A 26,055-nucleotide genomic window follows, 5' to 3' on the forward strand; every position below is an offset into this window, starting at 1 on the left:
TTTCTCAGGGTATATGCCCAGTAGTGGGATTGCTTGGTCATATGGTAGTTCTATTTTTAGTTTTTTAAGGAACCTCCATACTGTTCTCCATAGTGGCTGTGTCAATTTACATTCCCACCAACAGTGCGAGAGTGTTCCCTTTTCTTCACACCCTCTCCAGCATTTATTGTTTGTAGATTTTTTGATGATGGCCATTCTGACTGGTGTGAGATGATATCTCATTGTAGTTTTGATTTGCATTTCTCTAATGATTAATGATGTTGAGCATCCTTTCATGTGTTTGTTGGCAATCTGTATATCTTATTTGGAGAAATGTCTGTTTAGGTCTTCTGCCCATTTTTGGATTGGGTTGTTTGTTTTTCTGTTATTGAGCTGCATGAGCTGCTTGTAAATCTTGGAGATTAATCCTTTGTCAGTTGCTTCATTTGCAAATATTTTCTCCCATTCTGAGGGTTGTCTTTTGGTCTTGTTTATGGCTTCCTTTGCTGTGCAAAAGCTTTTAAGTTTCATTAGGTCCCATTTATTTAGTTGTGTTTTTATTTCCATTTCTCTAGGAACTGGGTCAAAAAGGATCTTGCTGTGATTTATGTCATAGAGTGTTCTGCCTATGTTTTCCTGTAAGAGTTTGATAGTGTCTGGCCTTACATTTACGTCTTTAATCCATTTTGAGTTTATTTTTCTGTATGGTGTTAGGGAGTTTTCTAATTTCATACTTTTACATGTACTTGTCCAGTTTTCCCAGCACCACTTATTGAAGAGGCTGTCTTTTCTCCCCTGTATATTCTTGCCTCCTTTATCAAAGATAAGGTGACCATATGTGTGTGGGTTTATCTCTGGGCTTTCTATCCTGTTCCATTGATCTATATTTCTGTTTTTGTACCAGTACCATACTGTCTTGATTACTGTAGCTTTGTAGTATAGTCTGAAGTCAGGGATCCTGATTCCTCCAGCTCCATTTTTTTTTCTCAAGATTGCTTTGGCTATTCGGGGTCTTTTGTGTTTCCATACAAATTGTGAAATTTTTTGTTCTAGTTCTGTGAAAAATGCCAGTGGTAGTTTGATAGGGATTGCATTGAATCTGTAGATTGCTTTGGATATTAGAGTCATTTTCACAATGTTGATTCTTCCAATCCAAGAACATGGTATATCTCTCCATCTATTTGTATCATCTTTAATTTCTTTCATCAGTGTCATAATTTCTGCATACAGGTCTTTTGTCTCCTTAGGTATGTTTATTCCTAGATATTTTACTCTTTTTGTTGCAATGGTAAATGGAAGTGTTTTCTTAATTTCACTTTCAGATTTTTCATCATTAGTATATAGGAATGCCAGAGATTTCTGTGCATTGATTTTGTATCCTGCTACTTTACCAAATTCATTGATTAGCTCTAGGAGTTTTCTGGTAGCATCTTTAGGATTCTCTATGTATAGTATCATGTCATCTGCAAACAGTGACAGCTTTACTTCTTCTTTTCCGATTTGTATTCCTTTTATTTCTTTTTCTTCTCTGATTGCTGTGGCTAAAACTTCCAAAACTATGTTGAATAATAGTGGTGAGAGTGGGCAACCTTGTCTTGTTCCTGATCTTAGTGGAAATGGTTTCAGTTTTTCACCATTGAGGACAATGTTGGCTGTGGGTTTGTCATATGTGGCCTTTATTATGTTGAGGAAAGTTCCCTCTATGCCTACTTTCTGCAGGGTTTTTATCATAAATGGGTGTTGAATTTTGTCGAAAGCTTTCTCTGCATCTATTGAGATGATCATATGGTTTTTCTCCTTCAATTTGTTAATATGGTGTATCACGTTGATTGATTTGTGTATATTGAAGAATCCTTGCATTCCTGGAATAAACCCCACTTGATCATGGTGTATGATCCTTTTAATGTGCTGTTGGATTCTGTTTGCTAGTATTTTGTTGAGGATTTTTGCATCTGTGTTCATCAGTGATATTGGCCTGTAGTTTTCTTTCTTTGTGACATCTTTGTCTGGTTTTGGTATCAGGGTGATGGTGGCCTCGTAGAATGAGTTTGGGAGTGTTCCTCCCTCTGCTGTATTTTGGAAGAGTTTGAGGAGGATAGGTGTTAGCTCTTCTCTAACACAACCCCACCCATTAGCAGAGAGGCTGCCTAAAATCATAATAAGGCCACAGACACCCCAAAACACACCACCAGACGTGGACCTGCCCACCAGAAAGACAAGATCCAGCCTCATCCACCAGAACACAGGCACTAGTCCCCTCCACCAGGAAGCCTACACAACCCACTGAACCAACCTTAGCCACTGGGGACAGACACCAAAAACAACAGGAACTACGAACCTGCAGCCTGCAAAAAGGAGACCCCAAACACAGTAGGATAAGCAAAATGAGAAGACAGAAAAACACACAGCAGATGAAGGAGCAAGGTAAAAACCCACCAGACCAAACAAATGAAGAGGAAATAGGCATCTGTTTCTTGCTTCCCAAGAGTCTGCCTCGCGTCTGGGGGACGGTCCAGAGCAGTCTTCTCTCTTTGATGGGTCACTCTTCCACCATTTCAAAGGCTGCTTTGATCACACGGCCTCTCTGTAAGAGCAGATGCTCCCATAATCTCTGAGGCAGGGGAAGAGACTAAATGGAAAGTAGAAGCTTTAAACTGTTGTCTCTGGGCTCCAAACTCTCCCTTCTTGGATTCTGCGAACTGCTTTTGCCCATCGTTGGGCTTGTCAGTGGGGCTGCTAGAGGGGAGGGGAGGGGAAAAGGCACCGGCTCCTTCCTGTCTGCTCATCCCACGGTGGCCCCGTGCCCTCCCAGCAGCATGGGCTCCAGTCTCCAGCTTCTCTGGGCACAAACAGAAGCCCTACCATCAGCAGCCAGGCAGCAGCCACTTCTCAGGGGTCTTAGTCCTGGTGCCCGGGGCTCCTCCTCCAGCCTTTTAGGCTTGAAACCCTTAACATCTTTCCTTTGCTCCCAACTCCCAAAGTGGCAGATTTTAAATACGGCTCTTACCTCAGTGCCACCTGCTTGCTTTTTCAGTCTTGTAACACTTGTTAACCAAATGCCCAATGTTAAATGGTCCGTGTTAAATACCTGGTGTGGCATCTGTTTTCCTGATTGAACCCTAACGAGTACAGGGGTGAATGTCTTTTCTGCTCACATTTCACTGGCTGAAAGTCACCTGGCCAGTCCCAACCTCAGTGTTATGGGGGCGGGTGTGTGGGGAGTGCCCTGAAGGAGAACCAATATTTGGTCAAGAACCATGTATTTTAGAATTTGAATTATGTGTTCCAGTAACTATTGCTGTATAAAAAAATTTCTGACTCCTTTGTGGCTTCAGACAACCATTTTATTGTGCCAGTTCTGCAGATCAGGAATTGAGGGATGGCTTGTCTCTACCCCATGATGACTGGGGCCTCAGCTGTAAAGCCCCAAAGGCTGGGAGACAGCTGGGGGCTGGCATCATCTGAAAGCTCACTCACTCACTGGCCTGGGCCCAGGAGATGTGAGGACCAGGGCACCTGACCAGGGAGCCTGCAGCCTTCAGCACTTCGTCATTTAATGATATATCTTGGCCTTCTTTCCAGATTAGTAAATACAAGGCTACTGTAATCTTTTTGCTATAGCTGCATAGTATTCCGTTGTATTGGGTGTACAATTTATTTAACCAGTCTCCCATTTTTGCTCATTTAGGTCATTTCCAGTCTTTTGCTGTTACAGACATGTCTGCAATGAATAGTGTTGTCTAATGTGTCACATGTGGGTGTAGATGAATGTTTGTCAGTGAATTTGCCTGCTCAAAGAGTATAAACAATATGTAATTTCCCTTCATAGGGACTGTACAGCTTAAGCTACACCGGCGATGTCTTGTTTTTCTATACTTACCAATATAGTGTGTAATTGAAGTTTTGCATTTTTGCCAATGAGAGTGAAAATGGTTTTTCTGTGTTTTTATTTTGTGTTCCTTTTGTGTGTGAGATTGAGCATCTTGTCGTATGTTTGAGTTCTTTGTATTTCCTTTTATGTGAACTGCCTCTTTTTATATTGGGTTATTAATCCTTTCATCTCCATATTTCAGAACTTACTACATTTTCCTATGTTAGAGAGACTAGATTAGCCCTTTTCTGGGATATGTGCGCAAATATTTTTTCCTGGTTTGCTATTTGCTTTAACTTTTTTTTCATACTGCTATGCAGAAGTCTTTATTTTTATGGCATTTAAATGATCAGCCTTTTTGTGACTTTTGTATCTTGAGGCACAAAAGGCCACCACCACTGCAAGATTATAAAGGAATTCTCCCACATCTTCTCTTTTATTTGGTTTCATTGTTTACATTTAAATTCATTTGGCATTCATCCTGGTGTAAGGTGTGAGATATGGATCCAACTTTAATTTTTAGGTTGCTACCCAGTTGTACCAATATCATTTATTGACTTGTTCATTTTTACTCCATTGACTTGAGGTGTCAGCTTTATCAAGTATTAAATTCTTCTATGTACTTGGGACTACGGGCTTTCTATTCTGTCCTTTAATTTTTTTGTGCTGGTATTATCAGTTATTAAATCTTTATAATTTAGTGCAGCTAATCCCCTCTCATTGCTCTTTTTCAGGGTCTTTCTATTTTTATTTTCCCAAATGAATGGCAGTATTTTACTCATTTATTTACAGTGGATTTATAGTATCTTTTAAAATTTGGTGTCCTGTAAAAAAAAAATTGTTAACGATATTGTCATAAACTGCGTGTGCTCTTTCTAGAATAACGTGTACTCTCTGGACCCTTTGTAGTTTTACACTCTTCACCCCTCTGAGGTCATTTTGAGCCAGATTTACAATGAATAGATTCCAAGTTTTTCATAGCATGACTGGATACTAGAGTTCATGCTGGTTTTAATGGTCTGAATCAAAATTTAGAGAATCACAAATTAATTCCATTAGTATTAGTACTTGAGCATTAATACATGAATTTTCCTCAAATGCTTTTTAGGTTGCTTTTCAGAATATAGGCTGTGAGGAAAAAGGTCTTATATTACTGTATATGAACATTTCTCACTACACAGCTGCTGTCGTTGGTAAACTGAAACTGTAAAACGTAATTTCCTCCCCAAGACCACTGGGTCATCTTAGAAACATTAAGAGTCAGAGAAAGCTGATAACTTAGGCTTGGGCAGGCCAAATCATTTAATAGCTATCAATGACATCCATAAAGATTCAGTTGTACCAGGCACAACCCACCGACTCAAAGGAGTAGGAACACCCAAGGAGGTCTGGGAAGTCTGAAAAGGAAGTGAGAAGTTGGTCTGTGTCCTTAGAAACATGGACTTAAGTGAATTTATTTTATTGACTCAATGTCCAGGAGTCTCTAGTCGTGTGCTTTCTGTATATCAGTCTTTAGGAATGTCTTATAATCCCTTCTAGAAACTGAGGTGAAAAATTCACAGAAAACCAGCCATCTTAAAGTGAGCGTTTCCATGGCTTTTAGTACATTCACAACGTTGTGCAACACCCACCTACGTCTGTCAAGTTCCAAAACATTTCCCAAATAAAACCCCATACCCATTATGCAGTTTTTCCCCATTTCTCCCTCCTTCCAGCCCCTGGCAACTACTAACCTATCCTTATGGATTTAGTCTTGATATTTCCTATGAATGCAATCACACAGTATGTGACCTGCTGTGTCTAGTTTCGTTCACTTAGCATGTTTTTGAGCTTCATCCACATTGTAGCTATATTCCCTTTTTGGACAAGTTAGCTTGTCTCATTTGTGGATGAATGAGTATTTAAGAGAATGGGTTATTCCTAGGGCAGGGTGGAGGCTCAAAATGGGAATCAATGTAGCAAAGGATGAAATTCTAGAGGAAAGAAATTAGGGCTTCATGTTTAATCTGTCTGATACGCTTGTACCAGATTCTCCTAGTCTGTTTTCCTTCTGTTCAATCCTTAGTGGGCTGTGGGCTGTTTTGGATGTGGGGAAGTGTTCAGCACAATGCCTGGCATACAGGAAGCTCTCAGTAAATGCTATCATAAATGCAATATTAAAGTCAACTATTATTTTGATTTCCTTCTTAGAATTCAGGACTTCTCTGGGAGACAGTAGAGGGTAGTGGTCAAATGTGGGAGCATTAGACCAATCACATGGGTTCAAACCTCAATCTCAGCTCTGTCACCTATTAGCCATGTGATCTTTGGCAGATGCTTGTTGCTCTGTGTTTCAGTTTATACTTAATAGAGCAATTAAGAGGATTATGAAATAACTAAGGTAAAGCCCTGAACACAACACCTAGCACACACTGAGTGGTCAGTAGATGCTATTATGATTTGAATGGTCATGTGGCTTTAAAACCTATCCAGTTTTGAAACTTTTCTCTTGGCAAATTTCCCATAGCATCCTGTCATATAAGATGAAAAATAGTCCTTATAGCATCTAAACATTTGAAGGCACCACTCCATACACTGTAGGTTTGCTGACCCCAACTATTAAAATCTTAGTTGTTCTGTCAACTTCCCCTTTAAGAGTGTAAGGGAGAAAATAACGAGTGAATAAAGGGATACTCTTGAGGGCATATAGATTATCCTAAAACTGTATATTCAAAAGGCGTTTAAAAAATACAAGGCACTATCATCACCTATGTTGATGGTAGGTGGTTAGATTGTAGGAAGACTGGTGTTAGGTTTTGGGGACCCATTTCCTCTTGCAGTCTGTTTGCCTAGTTGAGCCACCATACACAAGGGCTCCTCCTGCAGAGAATCTGTTCATGATGATGATGGTAAGGTACTTGCATTGGAAACCAACCCACAAAATGCTCAAGTACAACATGTGATACTCCTATTTCCAATCTACAGGAAAAAAAGGTGATACGTAAGTATCATATTGTTCTCAAGGCTGGATTCCAACTCAGTTGCTTCCGTGGAGTGATGCTCCTGAATCCAAAGTTTATCTCCTCTTCCCCAGCCTAACACTGTAAACTTTACAGTGGTGCCTGCATTTGCGGCAATTGGAGATCCACTTGGATTTTTTTTTTAATTTATTTATTTTATTTTTATTTTTGGCTGCTTTGGGTCTTTGTTGCTGCGTGCGGGCTTTCTCTAGTTGCGGCGAGCGGGGGGGCGACTCTTTGTTGTGGTGCGTGGGCTTCTCATTGCGGTGGCTTCTCTTGTTGCGGAGCACGGGCTCTAGAGCACAGGCTCAGTAGTTGTGGCTCACGGGCTCTAGAGCACAGGCTCAGTAGTTCTGGCGCACGGGCTTAGTTGCTCTGTGGCATGTGGGATCTTCCCGGACCAGGGCTCGAACCTGTGTCCCCTGCATTGGCAGGCAGATTCTTAACCACTGTGCCACCAGGGAAGTCCCACTTGGATTTTAAAAAGCAATGTATCCCTGGATGAGGTCTGTGGGATGGAAATTTTAATGAGATAAGTGAGGAGGAATGTTGAATGTCCTGGTGCATGTGAGAACTTTCTGGTATGGTATTAAGTAGATGGGAACGTTGAACTTTCTGGTGGAGAGCAGACCTGGGGGCAGATTGCAGTGCCAGTAATAGGAAGGTTCTGGGCCCCTGTAGGTGGGAAAGAGAAGGTACTAAGAAGTAGGTAAAGAATGCAGGATACGTGAGGTGTGGTCCGATTTTCTTTCCAATGGGAAGTTTACCTCAGACCCATCCTTATTCATTAGATATCTTGTTTCCTGTATATATATATATATATATATATATAAAAGAATACATATAATGTATAATGTACATATAATGTATACATATAATGCAACAGAATCAGGTCACTAGGATAAAACTTGACCTTCTTGAATATGGATCCTCTCATGTTAAAGGATTAAATATTTTGAGAAAACTGTTGTAAGCCAACTGCAAGAGGGGAGACCCTTAACATTTTATTTTCCAAAAGAGGCAGCAAATAATGTTTATGAATACAATAAACACATCTCAAAAAAGAATTATACAACTTTTATTTTCCATGGATTTTAAAGATACTTTTGCTACATAGTTTATGTATTTTTATGAGATTATATTTTTTCATTTGTATGAAGTTCAACCTTATACAATTTCAAGGTGATACGTTTGGTAGTGTATCTATAATCTTTAAAAAGTTTTTAGAGTTTTTGGAATGTACAGTATATGAGGTAAAATCAAGATTACATTAAAAATTGTTTCTCCTCTGCACTAATTTTGCAGTGAGGCTCAAATGGCAAGTACACTATTAAATGACATTTACTATCAAAAATAGGAGTTCATTTGAGTTACTATGAAAAACATAAGCCACTGCAACTGCCACAGTGGCACATTTTACCATTTTAGACATTCAACTATATAGAAATCTCTGGGCTATTACACTCAAACTCATTTGTACTGCCAAATGTGGCACTTCTAAGAAGTTTCTAGAAAACAATCTGAATCACTGTTTTGGGGGAAGTTAGCCTACACATAAGAGATTAAATTTAAATAAAATGTAAACATACAGTATTTTATAGTGACAGATCATTCTTACCACTTGGGAAGGCCAAGTTTATCCATTTCTTTTTTGAACAAAGGTTAATGTTTTTTCTACAGCACAGATCATTTGACATAAAACAATTACAATACATGCTCATTCTAATATAAGAAATTCTTCAGAGATCTTCAAAGCACAAAACATACGTCCTTTTTTTCAAAGACTGACAGAAGTGCTTAGTAATCACTAAACTGCTAACCTCAGCAACTAAAAATTAGTGACTCACTATCCTAAAATTCAAATAATAAATTAAAAAGGCTAGTTACAAGTGTTTCACAGATAACAGATGTGATAAAACAAGAATTTTAGATAGTTTCATTACAAACTATTATTACTGGCAGTCATGGACATCTATGCAAGATGTACAATGTGATACTTGACAAAATTCAATCTGATCACCCAATAACTCACAAATGCAAGCTCACAAAACATTAACGAATTATGTAATTGCAAAGTGCTCTAATGCAACATTAACCACATGCAATCAACAACTGGAACAGTATCCAAACAGACATTACATTAAACATTAGTTTTTCAAGAAAGAAAGCAGCTTGAAGTTTACTGGTGCAAATTAATTTTGTCTTCGGATTTGGTGCCCCAAACAAAAGGTTAGGTTTGATTATGAATTCTGATGGTGATGGCAGTAGTTATGGGAGAAGCAGCAAAACTTATGGGAGTTCTTCAAAATTAGCCTGTACCAGATAGATGGAGTGAGAGTGTGTGTGTGTATATGTATATATATCTATTTCTACACTTGGCATATATAAAGCCATATATGTATGTGCATGTCCTTATACACACACATATAGTTCAAAGGCTCACAAAACCAAATTAAATAGGTTTGAAATTCAGAATTATGATTACTTTTAGAAAGTATGTAAAAGCCCTCTGTTCTTTTCCATGTTCTCAAGACCTGAAGATGGGTTTTTGAGTAAACATTAAAATACTTTTAGGCCAAGTAAACTGTCTGTGCTTTCTTTAAGTGACTTATCTGTGAATTCGTGAATATATACTTATAATGAAGAACTCCACATTTATCAAACAAGAAGCTTCTTTTTTCCATGCATATTCTTTCATCCAGTTTTTGTCTGCTAAGCCCCTCCAGTTATTCATCATAATCCCACTTACCAAATTAAGACAAATGAGGAGGTAGAAATATAGCACTAGATTGCTTTCACAGCATCATACTTTAACATTTTTATATAGCATGTTAGTGTAAATTTTAATCATTCTGAATTTTTCACTAGGTAATAATTAAAACAAACAGATCAGGTTGTCACTGTTACACTCATGCTGACTGGTCAAAGTATCAATTATATATTGTTGCCTCTCAGAAAGTTTGTTTCACAAGAAGGCATGTCAAAAAAAGAAGAAGAAAAAAAAAAAAAAAGGAAAAGGAAAGAAAAAGAAAAAGAGCCCCAACCGAACAAAAAACCGAAACGTGCTATTTCTGTGGCTTGCATTCTAATAAGGTGCCAGCCTCTACCTAACAAAATAAGCATTAAAAATGGCAAAAATGATGTACTATAGTCTCATTGCCAGTGCTAAATGTCACTGTTTTTGTAAAAGCAATACAGAAATAATTTTAGTACACGACAAAATAAAATGTAATACAATATTAAAAATAAAGTTATATTTTCACTTGATTACAAAGTACTGAATGATAAAGGCAATCAAAATGGAAAAGAAAGCAAACAGCACAAGGATGACGGCTGCACACTGCTCGTCACTGAGTGCCCGCCGGGTCCTCGTGCTTTCCACAGTGTCTCTGTTGGTGCTGGCTGGTGGTTCAGTCCTCTGAGGGATGAAGAGCACTGTTGTGCTGTAGGGGCCTACGAGGTCCTGGTGCCCCACAGGGTCTTGGCACTGGCGAATGGCACACACACGGAAACGATATTCACAGTTCAGCTGAAGGCTTGAATACCGGAATGAAGAGTCAGGCCCTTTGTAAATCTGATAGTAAGACATTAGAAAAAGAATTATATGGGAAGGCTGGGTAGAAAATCTATGTTAAAACTGGCTAGTTTTAGAATTATTTTTGACATGGAAGCTAGTGAGTGCCACTGCTTGTATCTTTTAAATGACATTTAAAAAATACCTATCCATTAAAGAACTCAACTGTTTGCTGTATAATGGCTGGAGAAATCTGTAAAGTAAGGATGTGATATCTACCCTCACAGAGCTTACAGACCAGCTGAAGAGTGAAGATGTGTCCCCAGAATAGCTAGAGAACAAGCAAAATCAGTCCACGGGCATTTCTCTGGTTTCACCAAATGTAAGAAGTCAAACTTCTGTGAAATCATTCCATGAAAGGAGGAACAGTGTCTAACCTTGCTCTCCCATGATATCTTTGTATAACTGGTTTCTGTAAAGTTTCAAACAGATCTGCTAAATGAAACAATAAGTGAAAAAGGAGAGCTCTCTATAGGTGTCTATGGCAAATCATTTTATAAACTTTAAAAGGAGAGATCACTTAGAATCCAAGAATGGGATTTTAAAACCCAACTCCTCTGCTCATCCCTTAGAAGGGAAATAACAAGAATGGAATTCCATAGATATTTCAAGACAGTGTGCTAGTGATTGAGAGGATATGTATTGGAACTGGGTCCAAGCTCTGCTCTACCACTGCACACTCCTCCAGGGCATAATAGTAGTTATCTTGTATGGTAATTACGAGAATGAAATAAACTAATACTTGTTAAAGCACTTCTTAGCACAGTGCCCAGCATATAGCGAGTGCTCAATATATGGAAGCTATCACTTCCACTACTGCACCCCTTCACTCATTCTCTAAATGAAAAGACCAAGACTCATAGTGATTTCCCAGTTGAGTTTCCCCAGCTAGTTGGTGGGTTATATAAGAGATCAACCAAAACCTGTGGGCTAGCATTCCCTCAAGCAATTTTAGTAGCCTCAATTGTATCTGTGTTGTGAATCTACATTTTTACATACTGGTTTGCTTCCAAAGGAGAAAGGTAAGATCTTTCCCTCATTTTTGTGTCTCCAGAATCTAGCATATAATAGGTACTTAATGAAAGGCCACTATATTAGGACTGACTATGTATACATCAAAATGTATATCAGTAGATACTGAGAAGATATATAAATGAACTTCTATTGGAAAAGTAAGCTTTAAGACAAATCTTAAAAAAATGCTGAATATGAATTAGTTCTGAAGATGCATATGAGCATTTCAGGAAGTGAGAATGTAGAAATGATTTATGTCTCAGTGACAGTAAAAGGATGAACTTAAGTAAATCAGAAGACTGTATTAGAAAGCAGTGTGAAACAGTATACATACAATGAAGTCAGTTTAGTAAAAATAAAAAATATGTATTTGTCTTACGGGTATAATGGGTGATATTTATTTTCATCTTTAAAATTTTCTTTACTTTCCATTTGTCTCCAAATGAGCGTGGTAATGTGATCAGGAAAAAAAACTCACCAAATGGCATGAGGGTGATAGGTGAAGAGATCTGACATTGAAAGGAGGAATATGTTAATCCACTAGTTGGGAATTTAAGTTTAATTCTACAGGGGCCACTGCAGTGTGTGATATTTAAACTGTTTAAGGAATCCTGATCATAAGGCTGAGAGGGATTGAGGGAGTTGGGCATGACAAGGGCTCTTGCCGAGTTATGAGGCCCTGGTATAATTTTCATGGATCACTTAAAAAGTGACTTTTATTTTAATAAAAGTTGGCAGGCAAAAAAAAAAAAAAAAAATCTTCCAAGAGTTTAAAGCTTGGGGACCAAAATGATGTTAGTGTTTATGATCCTGACGAATGAGGAAGAAGGTGGAGAGGAGAGACTGGGAAGGAAGATGATGAGATCAAATTTTCAATTTTGTTTTAGATGTTGGGAAGATATCTAAACAGGGAGACATCCTATAGGTAACTGTAGATTCAGGACTGAAGAAAACAGATACATTTGCTAGAGCTGATTTTAAAAGTTTTATAGATCTAAGTGAAGCTATTCAAAAAGAGTCTCAAGCTCAAGATAGCTGGGTTAGGCCTTAGAATGAGAAGTAAGAATTAAAATGAGTAACACCATTTCCACCACCCCCTTTCATATTGACAAGATAAATTTTGTGGCCCTAATAAACAAGAAGGCAAGTAAAAACTCTAATAAATTCATAATTTTTTGGTCCATAGCTATTGCTCACAGATAGTATTACATATAATTAAAACAAAAGAAAAACTAAAATATCCCCTTTATATTTGCTATCAATCAACTATCCATTTACTTAGGCAGAATGTGGCAAATATAAATTAATGCAGATTTGTAGTTAAGACGATGGCAGGTAAGACATTACTGTTTTCACTTTCTTTGCATTTTAACTGAGAAATGCAGACTAAAATTTAAGCTTGTAAAGTTTGTGCATATCTAGCAGGCCAAGAACTTTGAAATAGTACACCACCTGCAACAGAATTTATAGGAAAACCTTTATAGAAAGCTTAGAGTTTCATAAATTGGTATTTATCCTTACCTTAGCTTTGTGAATATATCACAGCATGGAGAAAATAACAACTGTAGAATTGGGGCCAATAAGACTGAAATCACTATTTTACCTATTTATATCTTCCTCTATATCTGCATTCTAAAAATCTATTTGGTTCGCGAGATTAATTTACCAAGTACCCATACTAAAATTCAAGACAGTCCTTGTTGTTACCTTTTAAGGACAAGTATACATGTTTACTACCAAAGACAACCACTTTTGAAGCTGTCATTACAGAGGAACAAATTCTGTTTAACTATTTCTACTTTCTGTGTACATTACATATCCACAATCTGATCTTATAATGAGTAATACACACGGTCTGTATTATTTATAGCAATTAGTGTAAGACAATGATTTCAGCAATACATTACTATTAGACTGAATGCAGACTTAGTCAAAACTTCCCTAAGATTTATTATAGATTTGACTGCATTTAAAAGTAATTACAGTTGACCCTTGGACAACACGGGTTTGAACTGTAAGTGTCCACTTATTCACAGATCTTTTTTCAATTAAGTACAATCTACAGTTCTACACAACTAGAGGCTGGCCAAATCCATGAATGTGGAACAGTGAACATGGAGGGCCGACTATAAAGTTATATGTGGTTTTTCCACTGCACTGGGGGTCGGTGCCCCTAACCCTTGTGGTGTTCAAGGGTCAACTGTATTCATTAAGACAAATAATAAGGCATATGTTGTCATATAATTTGGCACATATGGTCACATAATGTGATCCTTCTGTAACTTATGAATGTATTATTGCAAGTAATTATTTTGTAGTGATCAATAAATGAAGGGAACAGTAAAAACCCTCAAAAACAACTGATTATGGACAAATAACCACGTAACTCGTCTCTACCATTCTTCCCCTCTATTATTGTTGAGGAAGTTGTAAGTGAACTTGGAGCTTTTAGAGCATTTTTTTTTGAATTTAATTTAATTAATTTTTTTATACAGCAGGTCCTTATTAGTCATCAATTTTATACACATCAGTGTATACATGTCAATCCCAATTGCCCAATTCAGCACACCACCATCCCCACCCACCGCTGCTTTCCCCCCCTTGGTGTCCATACGTTTGTTCTCTACATCTGTGTCTCAACTTCTGCCCTGCAAACCGGTTCATCTGTACCGTTTTTCTAGGTTCCACATATATGCGTTAATATACGATATTTGTTTTTCTGACTTACTTCATTCTGCATGACAGTTTCTAGATTCATCCACGTCTCTACAAGTGACCCAATTTCGTTCCTTTTTATGGCTAGGTAAAAATTCCATTGTATTGTATATATGTACCACATCTTCTTTATCCATTCGTCTGTCGATGGGCATTTAGGTTGCTTCCATGACCGGGCTATTGTAAATAGTGCTGCAATGAACATTGGGGTGCATGTGTCTTTTTGAATTACAGTTTTCTCTGGGTATATGCCCAGTAGTGGGATTGCTGGGTCATATGGTAGTTCTGTTTTTAGTTTTTTAAGGAACCTCCATACTGTTTCTCCATAGTGGCTGTATCAATTTACATTCCCACCAACAGTGCAAGAGGGTTCCCTTTTCTCCACACCCTCTCCAGCATTTCTTGGTTTGTAGGTTTTCTGATGATGCCCATTCTAACCGCTGTGAGGTAATACCTCGTTGTAGTTTTGATTTGCATTTCTCTAATAATTAGTGATGTTGAGCAGCTTTTCATGTGCTTCTTGGCCATCTGTATGTCCTCTTTGGAGAAATGTCTATTTAGGTCTTCTGCCCATTTTTGGATTGGGTTGTTTGTTTTTTTAATATTGAGCTGCATGAGCTGTTTATATATTTTGGAGATTAATCCTTTGTCCATTGATTCGTTTGCATTTTCTCCCATTCTCAGGGTTGTCTTCATCTTGTTTATGGTTTCCTTTGCTTTGCAAAAGCTTTTAAGTTTCATTAGGTCCCATTTGTTTATTTTTGTTTTTATTTCCATTACTCTAGGAGGTGGATCAAAAAAGATCTTGCTGTGATTTATGTCAAAGAGTGTTCTTCCTATGTTTTCCTCTAAGAGTTTTATAGTGTCCGGTCTTACATTTAGGTCTCAAATCCATTTTGAGTTTATTTTTGTGTATGGTGTTAGGGAGTGTTCTAATTTCATTCTTTTACATGTAGCTGTCCAGTTTTCCCAGCACCACTTACTGAACAGACTGTCTTTTCTCCATTGTATATCTTTGCCTCCTTTGTCATAGATTAGTTGACCATAGGTGCGTGGGTTTATCTCTGGGCTTTCTATCTTGTTCCATTGATCTATGTTTCTGTTTTTGTGCCAGTACCATATTGTCTTGATTACTGTAGCTTTGTAGTATAGTCTGAAGTCAGGGAGTCTGATTCCTTCTGCTCTGTTTTTTTCCCTCAAGACTGCTTTGGCTATTCGGGGTCTTTTGTGTCTCCATACAAATTTTAAGATTTTTTTGTTCTAGTTCTGTAAAAAGTGCCATTGGTACTTTGATAGGGATTGCACTGAATCTGTAGATTGCTTTGGGTAGTATAGTCATTTTCATAATATTGATTCTTCCAATCCAAGAACATGGTATATCTCTCCATCTGTTGGTATCATCTTTAGTTTCTTTCAACATTGTCTTATAGTTTTCTGCATACAGGTCTTTTGTCTCCCTAGGTAGGTTTATTCCTAGGTATTTTATTCTTTTTGTTGCAGTGGTAAATGGGAGTGTTTCCTTAATTTCTCCTTCAGATTTTTCATCATTAGTGTATAGGAATGCAAAAGATTTCTGTGCATTAATTTTGTATCCTGCAACTTTACCAAATTCATTGATTAGATCTAGTAGTTTTCTGGTGGCATCTTTAGGATTCTCTATGTATAGTATCATGTCATCTGCAAACAGTGACAGTTTTACTTCTTCTTTTCCAATTTGTATTCCTTTTACTTCTTTTTCTTCTGATTGCCGTGGCTAGGACTTCCAAAACTATGTTGAATAATAGTGGTGAGAGTGGACATCCTTGTCTTGTTCCTGATCTTAGAGGAAATGCTTTCAGTTTTTCACCATTGAGAATGATGTTTGCTGTGGGTTTGTCATATATGGCCTTTATTATGTTGAGGTAGGTTCCCTCTATGCCCACTTTCTGGAGAGTTTTTATCATGAATGGGTATTGAATTCTGTCAAAAGCTTTTTCTGCATCTACTGAGATGATCATATGGTTTTCATTCTTCAACTTATTAATATGGTGTATCACATTGATTGATTTGCGTATATTGAAGAATCCTTGCATCTCTGGGATAAATCCCACTTGATCATGGTGTATGATCCTTTTAATGTGTTGTTGGATTCTGTTTGCTAGTAGTTTGTTGAGGATTTTTGCATCTATATTCATCAGTGATATTGGTCTGTAATTTTCTTTTTTTGTAGTACCTTTGTCTGGTTTTGGTATCAGGTTGACGGTGGCCTCACAGAATGACTCTGGGAGTGTTCCCTCCTCTGCAAGTTTTTGGAAGAGTTTGAGAAGGATGGGTGTTAGCTCGTCTTTAAATGTTTGATAGAATTCACCTGTGAAGCCATCTGGCCCTGGACTTTTGTTTGTTGGAAGATTTTTAATCACAGTTTCAATTTCATTACTTGTGACTGGGCTGTTCATATTTTCTATTTCTTCCTGGTTCACTCTTGGAAGGTTATACCTTTCTAAGAATCTGTCCATTTCTTCCAGGTTGTCCACTTTATTGGCACAGAGCTGTTTGTAGTAGTCTCTTAGGATGCTTTGTATTTCTGTGGTGTCTGCTTTAACTTCTCCTTTTCCATTTCTAATTTTATTGATTTGAGTCCTCTCCCTCTTTTTCTTGATGAGTCTGGCTAATGGTTTATCAATGTTGTTTATCTTCTCAAAGAACCAGCTTTTAGTATTACTGATCTTTGCTATTGTTCTCTTTGTTTCTATTTCATTTATTTCTGCTCTGATCTTTATGATTTCTTTTCTTCTGCTAAATTTGGGTTTTGTTTGTTCTTTCTGTAGTTCCTTTAGATGTAAGGTTAGGTTGTTTCTTTGAGATTTTTCTTGTTTCTTGAGGTAGGCTTGTATAGCTATAAAATTCCCTCTTAGAACTGCTTTTGCTGCATCCCATAGATTCTGGATCGTCATGTTTTCATTGTCATTTGTCTCTAGGAATTTTTTGATTTCCTCTTCGATTTCTTCAGTGATCTCTTGGTTATTTAGTAACGTACTGTTTAGCCTCCACGTGTTTGTGTTTTTTACATTTTTTATCCCTGTAATTGATTTCTAATCTCATAGTGTTGTGGTCAGAAGAGATGCTTGATATGATTTCAATTTTCTTAAATTTACTGAAGCTTGATTTGTGACCCAACATGTGATCTATCCTGGAGAATGTTCCGTGCACACTTGAGAAGAAAGTGTAATCTGCTGTTTTTGGATGGAATGTCCTATAAATATCAATTAAATCTATCTGGTCTATTGTGTCATTTACAGCTTGTGTTTCCTTATTAATTTTCTGTTTGGATGATCTGTCGATTGGTGTAAGTGAGGTGTTCAAGTCCCCCATTATTATTGTGTTACTGTTGATTTCCTCTTTTACAGCTGTTAGCAGTTGCCTTGTGTATTGAGGTGCTCCTATGTTGGGCACATATATATTTATAATTGTTATATCTTCTTCTTGGATTGATCCCTTGATCATTATGTAGTGTCCTTCCTTGTCTCTTGTAACATTTTTTTAAAATTAATTTATTTATTTATTTAAAAAGTTTTTGGCTGTGTTGGGTCTTCATTACTGTGCGAGGGCTTTCTCCAGTTGGGGCAAGCGGGGGCCACTCCTCATCGCAGTGCGTGGGCCTCTCACTATCGCGGCCTCTCCCGTTGTGGAGCACAGGCTCCAGACGCGCAGGCTCAGCAGTTGTGGCTGACGGGCCTAGCAGCTCCGTGGCATGTGGGATACTCCCAGTCCGGGGCCCGAACCCGTGTCCCCTGCATTGGCAGGCAGATTCTCAACCACTGCGCCACCAGGGAAGCCCCGTAACATTCTTTATTTTAAAGTCTATTTTATCTGATATGAGTATTGCTACTCCAGCTTTCTCCTGATTTCCATTTGCATGGAGTATCTTTTTCCATCCCCTCACTTTCAGTGTGAATATGTCCCTAGGTCTGAAGTGGGTCTCTTGTAGACAGCATATAGATGGGTCTTGTTTTTGTATCCATTCAGCAAGCCTGTGTCTTCTAGTTGGAGCATTTAATCCATTCACGTTTAAGGTGATTATCGATATGTATGTTCCTATTACCATTTACTTAATTGTTTTGGGTTTGTATCCATTCAGCAAGCCTGTGTCTTCTGGTTGGAGCATTTAATCCATTCACGTTTAAGGTGATTATCGATATGTATGTTCCTATGACCATTTACTTAATTGTTTTGGGTTTGTTTTTGTAGGTCCTTTTCTTCTCTTGTGTTTCCCACTTAGAGAAGTTCCTTTAGCATTTGTTGTAGAGCTGGTTTGGTGGTGCTGAATTCTCTTAGCTTTTGCTTGTCTGTAAAGCTTTTGATTTCTCCCTCGAATCTGAATGAGATCCTTGATGGTTAGAGTAATCTTGGTTGTAGATTCTTCCCTTTCATCTCTTTAAGTAAGTATATCATGCCACTCCCTTCTGGCTTGTAGAGTTTCTGCTGAGAAATGAGCTGTTAACCTTACGGGAGTTTCCTTGTATTTTATTTGTCATTTTCCCCTTGCTGCTTTCAATGATTTTTCTTTGTCTTTAATTTTTGCCAATTTGATTACTACGTGTCTTGGCGTGTTTCTCCTTGGGTTTATCCTGTATGGGACTCTCTGCGCTTCCTGGACTTGGGTGGCTATTTTCTTTTCCATGTTAGGGAAGTTTTCGACTATAATCTCTTCAAATATTTTCTCGGGTCCTTTCTCTCTCTCTTCTTCTTCTGGGACCCCTATAATGCGAATGTAGTTGAGTTTAATGTTGTCCCAGAGGTCTCTTAGGCTGTCTTCATTTCTTTTCATTCTTTTTTCTTTATTCTGTTCCATGGCAGTGAATTCCACCATTCTGTCTTCCAGGTCACTTATCCGTTCTTCTGCCTCAGTTATTCTGCTACTGATTCCTTCTAGTGTATTTTTCATTTCAGGTATTGTGTTGTTCATCTCTGTTTGTTTGTTCTTTAATTCTTCTAGTTCTTTGTTAAACATTTCTTGCATCTTCTCGACCTTTGCCTCCATTCTTTTTCCGAGGTCCTGGATCATCTTCACTATCATTCTGAATTCTTTTTCTGGAAGGTTGCCTATCTCCACTTCATTTAGTTGTTTTACTGGGGTTTTATCTTGTTCCTTCATCTGGTACATAGCCCTCTGCCTTTTCATCTCGTCTGTCTGTCTTTCTGTGAATGTGGTTTTTTTTCCACAGGCTCTGCAGGATTGTAGTTCTTCTTGCTTCTGCTGTCTGTCCTCTGGTGGATGAGGCTATCTCTAGAGCAATTCTTAAATTTACTGTGCTTAAGCACCACTTGGAACTTAAAAACAAAGAAACAAAAGCAGCAAAAGAAAAACAGAATTGTGGGTTCCACTCCTAGACATTCAGGTTTATTAGGTCTGCAGGCCACTCTGAGGAACAACTGTTTTTGAGAATCTCAAGTTCAGAAGTTTAAGAAAGGAAGAAATTGTATAGAATCCAACAGGCCACTGTCCCAGCAACCGTTCTCCTATATTGCCAACAATACCCTAATTTTGGATGGGGTATCCAAAGTACAGCCCATGTACTAGGAGAAGCTGGCTGAGGCTTAACTCCAGAGGTGGGCCCTGGCTGGCTTATGCCCTGGCACAGTCACTGCTTCAGGGATGGCTTTGTAACCCAAGTGCTATCTTTTCCCTGAAAGTGAATAAGGAAGTGTAAGTTCCCCATGGCAGGCACTGAGCACCGAGAGAAACTATGTCCCTGATGACTTCATTAAGCTCCTCGATCAACCTGCCTACCTACAGGCTTCTCCCTAAGAGTATTTATACTTTATAAGCCAATCTGAATTAACTTTTCTGGTACTTGTAACATTAATGAGCTTGGACACAAGAACTGTCTTAGGTACAGACTCCCAGATGGGGCTTATCTGCTTTGACGGTGGTTCTACTGTCCCCCAATATTTTCACTTCACCCTGTTATACCACTTGAAATGCTGCTTTTGGTTTAAAAGCACTTGCTTTGAAAAATGTATACACTTCTGGGAGGATGAAAGAGCCAGCAGACACTCGACTTTTGACATGAATTTTCCCATAGAAAGAGTCTTTCTCCTAATGGCAGTAAGGTCAGTTATACTGTGTATGTGAGAATTACGATGTATGTGAGAGAGGGAGGCAAGAGTCAGAGGAAGAGTGTAATTTTAGAGAATGGGGCCAAGCCTCGGGGAGGTGCTGCAGAGCAGGGCGCAGAGCAGGAAGAAGGCAGCAAGAGTTTGGTGAAAGCCACTGACTGAGCAAAGGGGGATGAAGAAAGGGAAGAATGTAAAGCGATCACTATGTTTCTAAGTTTGGCCCAGGGTCGTAAGTACTGGCTGCTGCTAGGCTAATTTGCTTCCAGGTCCCCAAACCCAGCAACACTACAGGTTAAACAGGTTTTAATAGGCTAGCCTAGAAACTCAACCACCAACTTATAAATAATAATCCTCTTCTTAAAAACATCAACGGTTCCTACTGCTGTAGAATGAAGACCCACCAAGACTTGGCCTCCTCCACTACACACTCCAATCTTTTTTCTTTTTTTAGCTTTTTTTTAAAATTAGTAATCTATTTTATACATATTAGTGTATATATGTCAACCCCAATCTCCCAATTCATCCCAGCAGCATATGCCCCGCTTTCCCCCACTGTACACACTCCATTCTTGAGCCTTACTCAAGTCATACTTGAGAGTTCATGGTTCCTCCTAAGCTCATCAGCCCCCCAGAAAGACTCCCTTTAATGATAATCCTTTTGGAAAACATTCCAAAGTCCAGCTGGAAAAAAAATCATTCCTTTTTATAAAGTATGTTTTATCTTTATCATGACCTTTTGTTTGCTTACATAGAATATCATGATTATAAAATTTCTGCTTCCTTGCTAACGTCTAATAAACAACTTTCTTGAAATCAGAACAGTAACTTATTAATAATGTAGCCCCCTCAAATTCTTCATATGTCGTATTTAATACATGTGTGTTGAATAGCAAGTCAATTTTAAGTAAAATATTAAAATCCCATGAATGAGATTGAACTCTTAAAAAAATGACCTTCAAACTTTTGGAATACAACTTGCCAATAAATCATAAAATTTTATAAACATTTAAGAGATTTAGATGAGCATATATATGATGAAGTTCTAAGGAAATCAGTATTTAAAGTTTTACAGTATGCTTACAATCTAAAGCAAAATTGGTGATAGGGTTAATTTAGCTTTTAAGTTAAATTAGAATTAGCACTGCTGTTTCATGTAGTGATATGTTTATTAAAATTCATATACTACTCAAATGTGGGTTCCCTATTTCCTTTGAACATGTAATGCAATTACATTTTCTTTAATATTAATTTTGTTTCCTCCTTGGAAGGAAACCTGCTTATCTGTAAATCATATTCAAATCTAATTATCATGTCAATTTGCAGATGGCTTAATAAAGAAAAACAATCACATGCCAAATTTAATCAGACTCTTTGGGGCCTTTTGTAATTTCGGTTAAGAAATTATGCTTCCATATTTAGCAAAACTTGAAAGGAAAAAATTATACCTTATTGAAAGGTATTCTATTATTAATAGTTATAAAAGCACAAGAGTGAAATAAAACAGATGAATGATTTTTTAATAGTGAGAAAAGAAAATACAAGATAAGAACCTAAAATGAAAACAACCCAACTTAAAAGCCCTCAAAATCAAGAAGGTTAACAGCAAAAAGGGAGAAGCAGATGAAATGCTTACAGAAATAAGGCTTTTGAGTTGCATAAAAACTTCTTTATAAAAGTCATAATGAACACTGACAGCTGCCCACTTCATCGGCTGTTCACTGTTTACCAGGAACCTATCTTTGAAATTTCACCAGGAAGGTGATACTTCCTCTAGGCTTCCATAATAACTGTGTCTATTGTCATATTTACAACACTTCATTATAACTATGACTATTCCTAACACTAAAAGCCTCTTCAATGCTGTCTCTGCATCTGTCCTCATCCTACTGTGGTCACAATGATCTTGTGTCTGATCATGTGCCTACTCTGGTCAAAATCACCCTACACCAATCTCCATGCCCGCTCATAGACCCTCTACCATTAAAGCCCTGACTTCATTTATTATTCCTCCCTTTGCTCATGCTGCCCCAGCCATAGTGGCCTTCGTCTTGTACAGCAAATTTAACAAGCATGCTCCTGCCTCAGGGCCTTTGCACCTACTGTTCCTGCTTCTTGAAACACTCTTCTCCCCATATTCACTTCCTTTGGGTCTCTGTTCAAATGTCACCTGACTGCCCTATATGAAATAGCACTAGCTGTCCCTCGCCCTAGTACTCCCTAATCCTTTTATCCAGTTTTATTTTTTCTCCATTGTGCTTATCACTATTTAACATACGATATACTGATGTGTTTATCTGCTTTTGGAATCTCTTTTTCTACTAGAATGTAAGCTGCACAGAGGCAAGGACTTTTTGTTCACTTGTATCCTGAGTGCCTGGCACAGAGTTCAATAAATACCTGTCAAATGAATGAATACTCTGTTTAAGTGCAGTTCACACCCAAAAGATGTTGAATCCTGATATACTGTGTAGTTACTAATCTTTGGAACATAGTAAGCACTGAACAAATGTTTCTGAATTAGGAAGATAAAGGTAGTCAAATCCTGCATTGAAAATACATAAAAATGAAAAAGGTGAAAGTGTGTATCTATAGAATTATATTTTGGCACATACCTGTTTGAATTCTGAATCTTTTCCCATCATAACTTGAAGACTGTAAATAACTGGATCACCTTTCATTGGCTGTAAACACTCCCATGTAATTTCACAAATGTGATCATTTACTTTCTCTATTTTGGGGGCTGTAGAGAACAAATATAAATAAAATCTGCTCTACTTGATTTTTAACATGGCACATCACACAGACACTTGTTTCAATCAAAATCAACAGACTTTAAAACATAGTTACAAACTTGAAATAAATATCAGTGAATTTTTGAAATTTGCAGAGAAATGGTCAATGGCTAACTCTTACCATCTCCAGGCCATACAATCTACAAGCACTCCAATGGCCAGACTGATTAAAAGATCTGTAAAGATAAGTACTATATTCCCTGAGCTAAAAAAAGCCAATGGCAGTTCTACATCTTTTAACGGTACTTCAAAGAGCATAACTAGAACGTGAAATTTTATAATTTAAGAAATCTTCTAAGAGAATGAGTTGAAAAATACCCCTGGCTGCCTGACCACAGATATGACTGCCTCACTCAATAGTGGGGTACAAAGGTGTTAAAATCAGCAATCTTCTTAAGGTAAAGAGACACTAAACCAGATGAGGGAACAGAAAAATAACTCAGTGAAATCCATCAGCATTATTAGAAAGACTATTCAAAGAACAGTCTTGCTAACTATGGATCTGCTTAACAAATAATACATTCAAGATGTGATCCAGGACACTGTACTAGAAATCTCAGAGGGTGAGGAATTTTAGTACTTTTTACTTTTCCAGGGTTATTTTAAAGTAAGAACCCTGCTGAAATTAATTTTAAATATATAATATATACACAAATGTGTGTGTGTGTATGTAAATTTGATTTAAAAATTCAAGTTAACTAAGTATTTATTTATGTTTTGCTAAACAGATGACCTGGCTCTCTCCCTGAAATCCAAACGAATGAAAACAGCAATGACTCAAAACAACCAGAATTATGATTTTTTTTAAGTAACAATAGTGGAAACAGCAAATGACCCTATTAGAAAACTAGCCTACCTATTCAATTTAGCACTTTTATGTGTATTAAAAAGATCAGTGACAAAAACCAGCACTTGTCTGATTATCAATATGCCAGATAAAATAGCTTTTATTATTAAGTGAAAGTCCCAGTAGGTAGGCTTTTCTAATTTCCTTCTTATAATTTAAATGTTGGACACATCCTGGATGATAAATTTTAATAGTACAAAAGTACTTTATGAAAAGTGCATTTAATTTATTATTAAAGAAAATAACTTTGAGGATGTATAACTTACCTTTCAGGGCAGCTGGGACAGATTTTGGAGTAGTGAAAATATATTCTTGGGAAAGAGGACCTTCCCCCGCTTCATTACAAGCTTGAATACAGAATTTATAAGATGTCGACTCATTAAGTCTTTGTACTTTGTACGTATGGCATGGGCCTCTGTACAGGGATATAAACCTAAAATGGAAATGACTCCTATGAAAAATAAACCTTGACTACCTTATGAAAAACGTTTAAAAACCACTAAAAAAAATACAGTTCGGACATTATTTAGGAGTAATAAGTTACTCCTAGAATTTAATGCCAGGAATGGTTTGTCACACAATAAATCTGTGTTTTTTCATCAGATGATGAAAATCACAGAATGAGTAAATTTCCCAATTTGACATGGTTTCCTGAAAATTTATTGCTAAATTTTTCTCTTCAGGCTTCTGGTATAAGCTTTGTTTCTGCTGCTGTTTTTTAATGTATACATTTTAAAGGATACTCAGTACATCACAATTTTCATTATAAATTATTTCTAACTAGAGTCATAGGCATACAATTTGTCACATAAAAAAGAGAATTCCCTTTCCCAGGCATAATTTTAATTGATTTGGTGAGGTTTTCTTAAGATTTACATAACAGTATGAGATAATATATAATTTCCCATAAATTATCCACTTGAACTGTTCAATGGAAAGTTTAACATTATATATGTTATCCGTATGCTGAATGTTCCCCAAAGTTTTGATTGGCTATTTTAAAAATTTTTGGAAACTGAGGAATGAATAATGAATACTCATATAGTTCTAACAGTCTGAAAACTGTAGATAGATTAAAAATGAAGAAATATTTAATGATCTTCAGTGAGAGTATATCCAAGAAGCAGTAATTACATAAGCCTTGCGTTTTGAATCTCCAATTTTTTTTTTTTTTAAATGATGATAGGAAAACAACCAGTGGCAAAACCACTGTCGAAAAAAGCTTGAACGATAAGACCTGTGGTCAGGGAACAGCTGAGGTAGCATTCTGACATGATCCCACAGCAAGTGTAAAGAGTTGTGAAAAGTCAAAAGAAAGTAACTAAAGATATTAAATTGATTTAATGCATTAAGTTTATATGGTAAATTTACAGTATCAATAAAACGTTTTAATTTATTTATTTTCCACAGCCAAAGACCGTAAGCCATACCCCATACCCTACAACAATCCTCTAGATGCCAGCCAAATGTGAACTATGGCTGAAGTTCTAAAATAAGAATATAAACTAATATAATCTATATTTAATAGAATCTTTGTTCTATTATCTTTCAACCAAACACCAATTAAACCTGTTTCCAGTAAACCTTCTTGCACTACTACCCCAAATGTAAATGCTAGAAAGGGGATAAAAATAACTTCAAGAATTAATTCACCTAACAATAACAACATATATTAAAGATAAATGGCTATACCAAAAACCTGTGGCAAGGCAAAGAATTTCCTTCTAGAGATAAGGCTACAAACAGTACATAAAATTCTGCCAAGAACAAAGGCTAACATTCATAGAGGCAAAGATTTCAGGAAACGATCAATACTATTTGCTCTGTGTAATGCTCTTACTGTTGATACAGTATGTTTAATTCTGTATGCTATTTTAAATGTGTAAGTACTTCTGATAGAGAGTACTTACATACAAGTACCTTGAATATTCCATTATTGAATACTTGGCTAAGATACAAACCCAACACAAAAAACAAAGTAATCTTGGGAAATACTGTCCCTGGTACTCTGAATCTATCAGACATACAAATTATTTCTAATAAATTGAGTGAAAAAACAAACACACAAAAAAGAAAAACCAACAAAAAAACCCCAAATTCTTAAAAGATTAGAGTAACAGCTGTGAAAGATATATGGCATTGTTTATTTTGGATATAATATCAAT

General features: G+C 37.1%; 1 protein-coding gene across 6 annotated transcripts in view; it reads right to left on the bottom strand.

The window, feature by feature from the left end:
* Positions 1 to 7,908: 7,908 nt before the first annotated feature.
* The window catches only part of FNDC3A (fibronectin type III domain containing 3A), a 189,972-nt gene continuing 171,825 nt past the window's right edge, over positions 7,909 to 26,055 (bottom strand). For 4 of the 6 annotated variants that reach the window (XM_036831424.1, XM_036831428.1, XM_036831426.1 and 1 more), the window contains 3 exons: positions 24,157 to 24,323; positions 22,864 to 22,991; positions 7,931 to 10,423 (listed from right to left, as the gene is read on the bottom strand). In XM_036831424.1, the coding sequence (XP_036687319.1) occupies positions 10,109 to 10,423; positions 22,864 to 22,991; positions 24,157 to 24,323 (610 nt within the window). In that variant the 3' untranslated portion in view covers positions 7,931 to 10,108. Of the gene's footprint in view, positions 10,424 to 22,863; positions 22,992 to 24,156; positions 24,324 to 26,055 lie in introns of all 6 variants that reach the window. The other 2 variants (XM_036831425.1, XR_005017181.1) reach the window with 2 other exon arrangements.

This window comes from Balaenoptera musculus, chromosome 18 (assembly GCF_009873245.2).
Source record: "Balaenoptera musculus isolate JJ_BM4_2016_0621 chromosome 18, mBalMus1.pri.v3, whole genome shotgun sequence".
In the NCBI taxonomy this organism is placed as follows: Eukaryota; Metazoa; Chordata; class Mammalia; order Artiodactyla; family Balaenopteridae; genus Balaenoptera; species Balaenoptera musculus.